At 42.8% G+C, this 13840-nt stretch overlaps 2 protein-coding genes across 2 annotated transcripts; both read left to right on the top strand.

Annotated features, from left to right (window-relative positions):
* Positions 1–2710: 2710 nt before the first annotated feature.
* RB195_007096 (uncharacterized protein) lies at positions 2711–4851 on the top strand (the record flags this gene model as incomplete). The annotated part of the gene is made up of 3 exons (XM_064180530.1): positions 2711–2815; positions 4204–4296; positions 4822–4851. 3 exons carry the CDS (start codon positions 2711–2713, stop codon positions 4849–4851), a joined length of 228 nt encoding a protein of 75 aa, XP_064037394.1.
* Positions 4852–4861: 10 nt separating this feature from the next.
* Positions 4862–13405, top strand: RB195_007095 (uncharacterized protein; the record flags this gene model as incomplete). Its single annotated transcript, XM_013445192.2, has 11 exons — positions 4862–5011; positions 7566–7698; positions 7766–7860; positions 9552–9652; positions 9715–9835; positions 10937–11071; positions 11161–11217; positions 11281–11359; positions 12132–12208; positions 13140–13230; positions 13284–13405. 11 exons carry the CDS (start codon positions 4862–4864, stop codon positions 13403–13405), a joined length of 1161 nt encoding a protein of 386 aa, XP_013300646.2.
* Between the last annotated feature and the right edge of the window lie 435 nt (positions 13406–13840).

The following is a 13840-nucleotide window of genomic DNA, read 5'->3' as shown; positions in this document are numbered from 1 at the left end:
GGGAAAACTGACACTTTAAGGAAAAATTTGAGATTGGTGCGTACGTGGCTGTGTTCGAAGCGGTGCGACCGAAGTATAGTCGAGTTAAAACGACATGAAGCACGGTGCATTTGCGTACGCGCTGGAAACGGCGCGGTGAAGGCAGCAGTTGGAACCGAGGTGGGATAATCATAAACCGCAGCTGCAGGGTGGTCCCAGCAATGGTTCCAATGCGCGCATAACCGCTACGCTCCACCGCACCGCCTCGAGAGAAGCCGCGTACGTGAATAGCACCGTCCTTCTTTTGTCGTTTGGATCTTACTGTAGTGGTTCGCATAGAGGTGGAACCAAAGCGAACCGCAGCGATGAGTGGTGAGGGTCCCACCTAACCGCTGTGCTCCGCCGCGCTGCTCTATATCGTTCTGACTCAACTATACCTACTATCACAATCTTTCCTACGATTTCCCAGAGGCTTCCAAAACATCTTTATGCAAGAGAAATGATATCAGAGCCAGGAGATGATCACGGTGACGAAACCGAAAGAAAAGTCGAAAAGAGTGGTTAAAGCAGCGCTACCTTTTTAAAATATTCTTACTAGAGAATCCTCTCCTCTGTGATTATGTGAAAAATGAAGTTTGACTTCATCGAGATAACCCACCGAAGAGGTTGACCGGACGTTATGGTGACGATCATGGGTGCAATAGGGAGGAGCCGGACCATCCTCAAGTGAAGAGGGCTAGCTTATGGGGTGCAGCTCAAGTGATAAGGATTCCTTTTCCAACCATACAAAAGTGAAGGAGGTCGGAGAACCGGCTCCGGCTATAGCACCTGTGAGTATAAATGGAGCAGACAGATGGCCGAGGATACCCAGATATTGCAGAAAAGTGCTCTTGTCCAGCACAGCGCCGAAGCCCAACCCAAATAGGTTGAAAACTTAGAGGGAGCGTAGAATCTCTGATAACAACTCTCCGTTCGTTACACTAAACTGCCGCACACTGTCGACTTGAGGTACTAGGATCACTAGGTGTCGATACGCTGGACCCCAATTCCCACAGGATATAGGACACTGACAAATGGATGAATTCTGGGTGAGCTCTTGCTCTGAATCGAAAAGGTTGATCAGAGCTATGTCCAAAGACGATACGCCTCAGCGAAGATGTGAGTAACCACGTCAATCGAGAGCAGCAGCCTGCCGATTAAAGGCATCACCCCACGAATTTGGGATGGTACAGGTTTCAGGTGGGTTATGCCTATACGGGATTATACGGGGTCGAAGATTGTAGGGAAAATGGTGATTTCGTCCATTTCTTTCTAATCGTAGTAAAAGAACGGCCCGGAACATGCAGCGGGCGGACAAAGGTGGCGCGTTTCAATAGAACTCGTCGTAGAAAATAGTGCCCCGGAACGCTCGAAGACGCATCTTCCGGACCGTTTTTTATGGCGATTAGGAAGAAATGAGCGCGATCTCACTCGTTTCTGCAATCTATGATCCGGGATAGTTGACCATCAGAAACCCATATCACGTCAGATTCGTGGGGTGATGCTTCTGAAGGCTGGTACGGATTTCAGGTGGAGTATTCGTATACAGGATCGTAGATTAAGGAGAGGGGGTGATTCCGTTCATTTCTTCCTAATTGCCGTAAAAAACGGCCCGGACGATATGGCTTCGAGCGTTCCGCCGCGCCAGCCGTGAGCACACGCCGCATCTTCCCTGCCGTTTTTTTACGCCCAATTAGCAATAAATGGACGGAATCACTCATTTCTCCATAATCTACGATCCCGTATACAAATACTCCTCCTCAAATCCGTACCACCTCAGATTCGTGGGGTGATACCTTTAAGTAAGTATAGCTATTAGCTATGCTCTACTGATGCGATTCGTGTTCATTAGCAAAGGACAAAGTAGTGGGATTGTTAAAAAATAATATATGGATTTTCTCAGTTTGTTCTCGGTGTTTCGAGAAAGCACTTGCAAATTTTGTTCTTCAAAGATCTTCATTTGATTCACGCGAATGATGATGGGATCACTCGGAGCCAGTTCACAAAACCTAAATTGACATACACTGTAACGTGACATTTGCCAAGAAGAGTAATCGACTTCGAAAGAAAAGAAAGTCACATTTACTCAACGATTTCTACTGGGGTTAACATACATAGGCCTGCCTTTCGACGTGAACAATTAGTAGATAATAAGGTCACGAATACTTTCATGCATGTAAGTGCTTATAAACCTAAAGTTTCGACTCCGAAGACCCGCTGCGCGAAAACTAATGTTCCGACTCTGATGTCCACAAGAAAAAGTTCCAACAGAGCAAGTTGGTGAAAAAATGACTTCTCCACTGAGAGAGAATGGAGGCTGTTTCCATAACTGCCAAAAAAAAAAAGATTTGAAATTTCCACATAATTACTTATTTACATAGCTCGCCTTTCCTGATCATGTAACTCCAAAATCGTTTTCCTCTCTTTCTTTTATCATGAAATTGACGCAGTATGAAAACCTAAGGGAGAACACGGAGTTCTGTATGTAGATTACGAGTGGGCCCTAATTGACCTTGCTCAATTCGTTAGAATGCACCACCTTTACTTACACACGTGCAGGTTCCACAGCCGCCTATTCGCTGGCTTTACTTGGATATACTGAGGAGACCTGATTGATTTTCGAAGTTTTACTCGCGGAGGTGCGCAAACGTGGCCCGTTCTAACGTGCATCGTAGGAATAAAGGCCGTTCCCATGCCGTTTCTCGATCTCGACGATTATGAGGAATTGAATGAGGCCACCCTAAAACTCGCAATCTACAAACTCAACTCTATTTTTGCCTCCGGACATTCTAACATCGTTAGTTTCGTCACATATTGTCTTTCAGTTACAGCTTTTCATCGCAACCTCGGTTCGAAATTTCTTCATGGATCCAAGATCGTATTTTACGTAATAAGAGGCTAGCGTCTGTGTGTTCAGTGCGTCAATAATTTAAAAAAACCATATTCAGCCCAATCCCTCTTGAAGGCAATCTTTGTACACATGCAATGGGGGGAGCATCCACATCATATAGTCGGGTCAAAACTGCGTAAAACGGTTGCGTAAACAGCTGCGCTTAGAGTGGCGGGGTGGAGCTAGCGAATGGACCATCGCGAACTGCGGCGATAGGTGCTACTAGCGAAGCTCCCTTCGATCTCACGCGCTAGATCCGACATACCGCTTATTCCGTCCACTTCTTCCTAATTTCCGTAAAAAGCGGCCCGGAAGATGCGGCGCGCGCACAAGGCTGGCGCGCTCCAGTCGAACTCATTGTAGAAAATAGTGCGCCGGAACGCTCGAAGCCGTATCTTCCGGGTCGTTTTCTACGGCAATTAGGAAAAATGAACGGAATCACCCTTCTCTCAATAATCTACGATCCCGTATACGAATACTCCACCGGAAATCCGTGCCACCCCAGATTCGTGGAGTGATGTCTTTAAAGCACAACCACTTGCGCAACGGCACCTAGTTTTACTGACTCGACAGCTGGTACCTTTCACAGCACAGCTCTAGAATATTATTCCAACAGACAGGACAAACTGAGGTTACAATGTCTTTTCGAGAAATGATGATCTTAGAAAAGAATCTGTGACATTTTGTAGAAATCTGAATTCAGAATTGTTTGCAGTGAATAGAAGGGAAAGAGAGCTGAAACAAGAAGGGGAGGACAGAGAAAGAGAGAGAGAGGAGTTAGGGCGCGGTGATCAAGAGATGATGGGATTCAGTTTTCGTCAAAATGTCACAGTACAACCTCGTACCAGGAGGGATTGAAGCGCCGCGGCAGCTGGCTGCTATGCCAATGTTAAAGGCACGAAGTTGACGTGGATGGGAAATTTGAGGGGAAACATAGAGTTCGGTATGTAGATTAAGAGTATGAGCGTGGCCCTACTGAATTCCCCATACACGTCCTGAAAAACAGCGTGATCACGGCATTTCTTTCTACGACGTGGGTTAGAACGCGCCCTCTTGTAACGTTCCGTCAGCACCTTTAGCAACCTCTTCGGTGACTTCACATTAATAGACTGCTGGAGAGACCTCACTGATCTTCGACCGTTCGCTCGTGGACGCGGTGCGTCCGCAGGGTCGTTTCCACACCCCTCGTAGGGACAAACGCAGTTTCCCACGCCTTTCAGCACGGCTGAAGGGAATTGAGCGGAATCACGCTCATTTTCGTAGCGTACACAGCCAAGCTCTATCTCTTCTCGCAGGTTACACAACTACGTCAGCTTCGTTTTAGTCTGCCTTTAACGAAGGTTCAAATCTCTACTGTCGACTACGGAATTCTGTTGGGCATGAATAAGGTAAAAAGAGAAAACAAAAAAGAAACAATAAGATAAGAAAGAAATAAGACCTCCATGCATTTTCTATACCATGCACAATATCTAGAAAACAAAACAGAAGGCAGATACCTCTCCCATGCACAACCGCTCAGCCAATTACCGTAGAAAATCCATGAATTCTGAACTTTCTGCAAAGTGAGCCGTCGTATCAAACATCAAACATCTCTGATGTTCTACTAGCGTAACAGCACTCCAGGTCCCACAAGCGAGACCACCATTACTTAAGCCGGCGGTTATCGTGCTCCAATAACCTACAGTACAGCAACTTCCATGGGCCCTTTAGGAAGCGAACGTTCGCGAACCTGGTTTCGAGCGCATTCCGTTTCACGAAAACTGAGGATTACGCTTCTCTTCGGGACGTTTCGATGAGAATTGCTTTTCTTTCTCAACATTTTCCCTAGCAACGTAGTTGGATTCAATTGTTACTTGCTCATCTGGTTTCTTGCTGTGCTATGTGTGATTTGCATGCTTGTATGTGATGTTAAGGGTCATCTAGCTCACGTAGCGGGTTTATAATCGGCAGGAAATGGTAAAGGAGACAAAGTACTATGACGTCCTGGGCGTCTCGCCTACAGCAACAGACAGTGAACTTAAGAAGGCCTACCGGAAATTGGCGCTGAAGTACCATCCTGACAAAAATCCGGAAGGTGGCGAGCAATTCAAGTTGATATCTCAGGTAATTAATGCGTGAAATTCCTATTAAACCGTGACTCATCTTATGTGAAAGTGAAAGTGAAACGTCTGCTTGAATTCTTTGAAAGGAATGAATTGAGAGGGAGATAGAGACTCCAGGAATAAGGTCGCCACTGATTGTCCCCCTCCCTCAACTACATTTCCACCCAGATCTAGTTCAGTGTTTCCAGACGTTCCAAAGGTCCGATCGCTTTAAGTAGATGGATTGATTGACTTGCGTTCTCGTTCTCAATCTTTCTTTGAAGTTTCCCACCCCATGTTCTTCTTCGTATTCCTCAAGGGATGTCTAATGCTGCATATTTACACGCGACTCGTAGCAAGGCAATTCGGCGAAAAATGTAGTTGTAGGGCACTGAACTGCACCCTTATTTTTGGAAGCTCTATCTTCCTTTTTTCTTTTAGTAGATTTAGCCTACATGTCATAGATCCTCTAGGACTAATGCTTAGGTCCTCAGACGTCTTCTGACTTAGTTATTTATTTCCACAACTTAAGACCCAGTTAAGTCCCGCCCCACCGCTCAATCCCCCTCTCAACTACATTTATCCCGACAGTTCTCTTCGTGGAGAGTAGAGAATGATGCCCTAATTTATCTCTAGCAATATTGACTAAATTTTGCAAAAGTAAGACTAAAGGATAAAGCTCGTAGTTAGTTGATCCGTTTTGGATACGCAAACGTATTCGACTTTAATTTAGAATCATTTGAGATTCATGGACGGATATCTGTATACGTACCTGCGTATACAAGGGCTGGGAACTTTGTCGATATATAAAGTCAGTATTTTTGCCCTCCCAGAGAGATCCGACTACTAACATACTGGACAGATTTGTCCGGTAGTGAAGGTTGCTGTGGTGGAGGGATGAAAAACTTTGGTGCCTTAGTTTTGCCTTCAAACTATTGATCGTGCAGTAACAGCCGAACCAATTTTAGATTGCCCTGCACTTGCCTATGTTCTGAGGTGTAAAGTACAAATATACTCTAGGAAATTCCTTGAATAGCCTATGTTTGTTTGGATGTTAAATTAGCTTGGGTGTTTTGTTTTCGTATGTTCCATATATTTAAAAGGAGCACACCGAGAATTTGGCAATGTTGAGATCTCTGCACGGGAAGATAAGAGTCATAGAAGTGTAGATTGCGAGTATGGGCAATTTACGTCGAATCCTTCTATTCCTCCTAAGAAAGTCCATGGAAAACTGTTTTTGTGTTATTTTTCCTACGATGCACTTTTCAAAGCCACCTTTGTCCACGCGCCGGTTCATTCAGCAGCCTGTGCCTTAGTTTTACTTGAAGTCTTCTGGAGAATAGATTGACTATCGTCTCGCAGACGCGGCGCGTGTACAAAGATGGCGTTATGAGGTACCTCATAGGAAAACTCGTCCAGGAAGGCCGTTTCATATGCCGTTTCTCAGGACGACCCGGGGGGAATTGAACGTGAACACACTCATAATCTAAAAGCTTAGCCCTACATTTTTCTGAAGAGATGCAAACATCAATTTCGCGGTGTGCTGACTTCATTCTTGCTGAGACGAGCTGCGAATACTATTAATATTCGCAGCTCGTCTCACCACGAATGAAGTCAGCACGTATTACTATGAATGAAGTCAGCTCGTTTCACTTTGAGATAGTTGCGTTCAATGTGTTGTAAATGCTTCAATTTGTTCAGCGGACTGCTTTTTCGAATAACCAACCAATCCGCAACAATTAATGCTTCGAAAGATGACGGTCCATGAGTGATAGCTGGTGTTTCGAATTGTTCCAAATCCGATTTATTCTAAATCGTTTCAGTATCATTCGAACGATTCTCGAACGCAGCCGGCCACGGCCGCATCCAGGATAACCGCCAGCTTCATAGATGCTCTGTGGGAGCTAAATAAGCGTAGTTGGGTGCGATTCCAGCGTATATATCTGTATATGCGGCTACTCTAGCGATGGGGATGTTTATCCGGCGAGCGAATAGGGCCACAATGAACTGCTGTTGTACGGAGTTTTTGCCAGGAAATTTTCAAAGTAATACTGGGTAGCGGAAAAAGTTGCGAAAAGGAACTGCCGATGGGTTCCTTTCCATCATGCTTATCCGTCCAAGGACAAGTCCACTGGACGATGGTCACACTTCTCGAAAGGCTGATTGATACAAAAATGTTCCTCTTTCTTTGTAGATGTTCGGAATAGTGGTTAGTTAATTCGAGTTCATTCGCAAATAAATATATTTCACTAATGGGAAGTAACCTAAGAAATGATAAGAAGACATGAAACAGAATCTTCTTTGTGTTTCCATCAAGGTGGGGTGCATCTGCTAAGAACTCCGCGTTTACGTGGGATTTCGAAGCAAATTTCGTATTGAAACCCCAAAGTAACATTCTCAAAAGTGGATTTCTGACAAAACTAAGAAACATAAAGGGTACTGTGAGAAGCGAGGAAAGTATCCTCCCGACCAAAGTGTGGTACTGTAGTATCCTGCATGTATGTATGTGAATTTCTTTGTTTTTTTATTAGTTCTCTTGCTAATCTGTTCAGAAATACTCCCCTCCTGTTTCTTAGGCTTATGAAGTTCTCTCTGATGAAAAGAAACGACAAATATATGATCAAGGTGGAGAGGAAGCGCTTCAAGGCGGTGGCGGTGGTGGAGAATTCCACAATCCTTTCGATGTTTTCGATATGTTCTTTGGGGGAGGTGAGCTCAGTTTTCTGTAGTGTTATAAATGCGATTTTTTTTTTTGAGATATGAAATGCTAGTTTAGGAAGACGTCAAAGAGAGCGCGGTGTTCGACCTACTGTTCATCAAATGAAAGTCTCTCTGGAACAACTATACAACGGATTTTCTAAGAAACTCAAGGTAAGGATGTGTTGCTTGTACGTTTTTTTTTTGTTTTGTCGCCTAGTTATCCTCGTTTCGACTCAACCTCTTTGTCGACACCTTAACTGTGTTGGGAATTACACTTCGCAATTAATCCAATTTACTTGGGAGAAGGAATTAATTTCCTTCTCGTCCGGTATCGGGTTTATTCGGGCTTTATCTATGGTTGGGACTCAGAATACTCTATAATGTTTCTTCACTGGAGTAATTTTATATGTGCACGACAAAACGTGGATTTTGCTTCTTGCAGTTACTTTTATACAGGTGTTTTAGTTTAGCAGAAGTTTCGTTCCGAACTTGTCAAACTTGGCATACCGGATTCTAATTTGCCGTATTCACCAATTTTCGATACACAAACAAGACTGTTGCTATGTAAAGCTCATGTTCTGAATGCTGTATGTTACCGGACTGACTCTAGTCTAGAAATTAGAAGTAGGCGTTGGAAATGGGCCTGAAAGCCGAGATCAAAGGAAATGCTATGAGGTGGAGAACCTCCTTTAGTCATGCCACGTACTAGTGTCGTCAGCGGCAAGTATTCGAAGGTTCTGCCCTCTATAGCGTTTTCATTTTCCAGTTTTTCCTTCCTTCTGTCTTTTTTTTTCTATCGGCTCGGCCGAAAGTGTAAACGTGACGGTATACGTTGCTTAGTAACACCCAATTGAGAACTTAGAAGTAGGCGTTGGAAATGGAAATGAAAAGGAAAGGGAGTGCTGTAAAAGGTGGTCTCGTTCTCCGGATGCTACCTGATGAGCTACCGTCTGCTTTTGTATCTAATTGGATAGTAAAAACATATCTTGTAATTTAAGTGTTTATCTACGAAAGTTGACAAAGCACCATGATGATAAAATTCTAAAACGACAGCGACACAGCTGAGCCGAAATATCAATCGTTTCTCCATTTGCATAATACACTACAACACCGATATTAGAAAGCAACCGTTGTCTGATTACATATACCATGACATTGGTTGTTTTGGTTGTTTCGTCGTGTTCATTCCTATTGCTTATATCTCATGCCTATATAAACAAAATAAATTGTGTGACTCTCGAGCGCAGCAGGTACTCGGTACATGAGCTTTAAGGTATCTGCACACTCGTTTTTCCATTCGAAATTGGTGGGAAACAGTTCCGCGCTTAAGAACACTATGCGCTATTAATAGTAGTCCCACTTCTATATATCTTGTAGGTAGTGCGCATTCTATGCTCCCAGAAAAGTTGTTGTTCTCTCCTAAAAAAAATTTTATGTAGTATTGCTCAGGGGAGGTTTCATTTAGGTTGATAATAGCGCCGTGATGCAAATCGACATATTCACTTTTCAAGTAACTTTTTTCAGCTTTGTTCTCAGAAAGAGAAAACTCATAAATTCTAGAGGACGTGGCAACATTATGCTGTTTCTTTCAATCACAGATAAAATAGGCTTCAGAAGATTTTTTTTAATAATAACGATGTTTCAAGCAAGCCGTACTCAGCTTTAAGGTCATTCAAAAAAATCAAAAAGTTCACTGTGAAAAACTATGTAAAGTAGAAGCGGGTGCTCTTCCACATGTTTGGAGCATAACTAAGCAAGCGTGCGAATTTGACTAACTGCATATAACTTCTCGCTGCCGCGTGCGTTTCGAGAGAACTTTTCTTCTTTATTTTTTAATTTAATTTCTCTTTGCTTTTCTACAGGTTACTAGGACAGTCATCTGTACGGACTGCAAAGGCCTTGGTGGCGTGGCCGGTTCTGTTGTTAAATGCAGCGATTGCAAAGGTAGAGGGATGATAATAAGGTAGTTGTGAATTACTGCTTTTCCCTGAGTTAATTATAGTCTTTAGTTCTTGAGAGTTTTAGAGTGATGCAATTGGCACCTGGAATGATCCAGCAAGTTCAGTCTCCTTGCTCTGCATGTAAGGGAGCTGGCGAAGTGATTCCAGCTAAAGATCGTTGTAAAGGATGTCAAGGACAAAAGAAGGTATATATTTATATTTAGATTCGGGAGACAGCGGTGGACAGAAGTTCAGTTTTTCCATTTTATTTCTGAGCTGTTGTTCCAATTTCCCATGTGTTTTAGGCTACGTACAATACAAATAACCGAAAATAATGTGAGGAATGTAATGCAGTCATAACTAGGCGAAAATTGCAGAAAGCCAATTTGTACTTTCACTTATTTGTAGATAGTGCGAACGAAATTTTAGCGATTTTCAATTATTGTGTCGTTGGATTATTTCGTACTCTTGTTGTCGGCGAGTTGCTCTAAAGTGCAGAAGCTAATTATCAAATCCCTGTCTTAGGTGGAAAGAAATAAGCATGGATGCGATAGTCGCAGCCGACCCGCCTTCATTTTTGGACGGTCATCGAAGGGACCCCTTTACTTCTGCAGGGTTGGCGGAGGAACCCCTTCACTTTTGGACGATTGGTGACAGGACCCCATCGCTTTTTGACGGTTGGCGAAGGAATCCTCATCAATTGAGCTGCACTCCATGAGCTAGATCCCCTTCATTTTAGGAGTTTAATTATTCTATCATCTGAGAGAACATTCCAAAAGCTTCCATGGGCAAAATTTAAAAGCGCGCTCACGTTGCACGCAGGATAATTGTGATGTTATAATGAAAAATGACCCAGTTCGGACAGTCTTCTTGTGTAAGAATCGGGATCCCCGCTGTTTCGACATCGATCGTCTGAGCTGATTTTGGATTTTTTCTTGAGTTTTTTCCTGTCGTCTTTGAATGGTAAACTTAACAGGCACAGCATTCGACAGTTGTCAAGCATACAGTCGTTAGAACCGTGAGACCTAATCTCACCTCCTTGTCGGGTCCATTTTCTCACGTATCTCGGTACAAAGGAAAAGGTTTTATCGATGTCTCCAGAAATTTGGCTCTTTCAAGTCTTACAAATTTTTCTCTTTGTTTTACGGACACAAATGTGTACGTCCATTCGAGAGCTAGATGGAGTGTGTCGTTGGTGCGATCGTCTCTCTCACCAAAGTGTCTACGCTTAGAATTAAAATGGCCGTCACTGTTATATTCACTAGAGTTCCCCTTCAATCTCCTCTAATTTTTTTTTTCAATTTCAGCGCAAAGTGGAAGAAATTCTAGAAGTTCATGTAGAAAAAGGTATGAAAGATGGCGACAGGATCATGTTTGAAGGAAGAGGAGATGAAGATCACGATGTTCCTCCTGGAGATATTGTGATCGTTCTCGATGAGAAGGTAACCGATTTAGTTAGTTTGCTCGATTCATGTTCTTAGTTAATAGTTAAGGGCAAGATCTACTTTATTGAACAATATATTTTTTTCAGGATCACCACACATTTTTCAGGAAAGATGACAACCTGATAATGAATATTGATATCCAGGTAAGTGATGTTCTTTATCTGATGTGTGTTGTGTAACGTTCGATCACCTTTACCCATTTGCAGCTGGTTGAAGCATTGTGTGGATTTTCTCGTGTCATCAAAACTTTAGATGATAGGACTCTGTATTTTAACGTTTTACCAGGTATGTTATCAATTGCAAATATGTTTGTTCTAGAAAAACGTTCGTATTGAGCAGGTTATATTGGTTGAGTATGCGCTCATCTTAAAGGCGGTATACCACCAAATTGGCGATGTTACACTCTCTGCGGGACAATATAGATATAGTCCGGGTTGTGGAATACGGGTATGAGCGTGATCACTCTCAGCTCTGAAGAATGGCGTGGGAAGCGCCATTCTTCAGAGCTGAGAGTGATCACGCACGCTTCAACACGCTGCACCTCTCTTAGCAGCATATTCATTTGTTTTCCTTGAATAGGCTGCTGATGAGACCTGAATGGTTTTCGACTGGTCGCTCAGTGGCGCGGCACGCGCACAAGGGTGGCGCGTTTTAACGTGCTTCGAAAAAATAAAGCGGTTCCCATGTAGTTTTCGAGAACGATTAGGGGATTTGAGTAGTTGACTAGGGTAGTTGCCCGACCTTTTTGACGGATAAAAGATTCATGTATGTCAAGGATCTCCGTCAAAATTAACTTAAAGCTACGATCCGATATTGGGTGCAGTTTATAAGAGACTTTCAGTAATCATAAGAAAAAGCAAAAAAAGCTTCATTTATTTACTCTCTGAGGCATCTTTTTTCATGAGGCGCAGCAGTGATGTTTGTTCACCGCGTTAGCTTTTACTTTTGAAGCAGTTGAAGTGAAGAAGGTTCCGTTTGATTTTACTGAAATTTCTACTCTCGCAATAAAACTTAATTTAACTGTCTCGATATACATTGTTCATTGAAATGTTTCTAGGCGAAGTGATCAAGCACTCGGATATGCGGGTTATTTTTGGAGAGGGTATGCCACATCGAAGGAATCCCACAGAGAAGGTTGGTTTTTTTTTACATTCTTAGCCTTTGTAATTTATGCGTTATTGGTATCTATTATTTACCAATTGCTAGTTGAGCATTATTTCATACTGATGGCGATGTTGCATTAAAGGCATCACGCCACGAATCTGAAGTGGTGCAGATTTCAGGTGGAGAATTTGTATACAGGATGGGAGACTACGGAGAGGGGGGTGATTCCGTCCATTTCTTCCTAATTGCCGTAAAAACGGCCCAGAAGATACGGCTTCATTCGTTTTGGCGCACCATTTTGTACAAGAGGTTCGATTGGAGCGCGCCAGTCTTGTGCGGCGCCGCACCTTTCGGGCCTTTTTTTACGGCAATTAGTAAGAAATGGACGGAATCACCTTCCTCTCCGTAGTCTCCCATCCCGTATACGAATACTCCACCTGAAATCTGCACCACCTCAGATTCGTGGGGTGATGCCTTTAACGTAAGTTGGATGGGGAAAAGTGATATCATTTTTATCAGCATTAAACGCCATTTTAATTGCTTTTCATTAGATATCTTCATTTAAATCCTAACTTATTCCCTGGAAAGGTAGGATCAAGAAATTACTAGGCAGTTTCATCTTCTCATTTTTTTTTTCTTGGTTGAAATTAAATTCGTTCACCTTGTATATTTTCACTTTTCACTCTTGATTTATCACTGTTGATGAAATATTGTCTGGGAGTGGATTTGGGTAAAAACTTACGCATTTCTACAAACTTTCCAAGTGGCTAAAATTTTACCACATATAACCTTGGAATAATGAGCAAAGACAAATCAGCAATCGGTATTCTTTTCCATTTTACACTAAAGTTTGGTGGAAGCAGTCTGTTGGTTCAGTGTACCTTTAATTTATCGGCAGATAAAGTATCAACAGTGTGTTGGTTTTTTGGATATGTAAAGTACACCATATTCTCCTTTTCAGGGTGATCTTATTCTGCAATTCCGTGTCGTATTTCCAGATAAGCTGACGCCAGAAGCTCGGCGGAAGCTTCATGATCTTCTTCCTGGCAAAAGTGAGTGAAAGGAGCTTTCTAGATCTTCTGCTTCCTATATGTGTTCTTGTCAGGCGAATGCTTGGTTGGGGACGATGATGAGGTCTTCGAGCTAAGTGAGATCGCGATGAGCCGTTCACGCCACGACGACCATCAGGGTCACGAAGAGGGCGGAGTCCGTTGTCAGCATCAATAACTACAACACATTTAATAATTCTTTCTTTACCTGGTATTTAACCCGTGATTACATATATCCATTCTAGTTCATTTTTATTTCAATCCTAGATTCACTTGTAAGTGATTTCGGATAGGTAAATGAATACTGGAGCTGTACAGGACACATTCTCAAATTGTTGCAGACTGTTCTCATTCGCCGTAGGGCTCTATTCCATCGTTGTTGTGGTTCTTGATTGTGCAGTACACTATGATGCATTAGAGCATAGTGATTGTTGCCCCTTAAGTCTGTATACTGCACACTTCTCATAGTGAACCTCTTTTTTTTGTGGAACTTCCTGAGAGCTTTTCTATTGTTCTTCATCGAAATCAATCCCTCTGTTTCGCACTTTTCTTTGGATCGTTTGCCAACAGAAATGCGCTAGAACTTGTGAACATTTGCAGGGACCTTAATAGG

The sequence above is a fragment of the Necator americanus genome, chromosome I, assembly GCF_031761385.1.
Source record: "Necator americanus strain Aroian chromosome I, whole genome shotgun sequence".
Taxonomy (NCBI): domain Eukaryota; kingdom Metazoa; phylum Nematoda; class Chromadorea; order Rhabditida; family Ancylostomatidae; genus Necator; species Necator americanus.
Note: the sequence above shows the minus strand (reverse complement) of the source record. Positions and strands in the feature narration are given on the sequence as shown.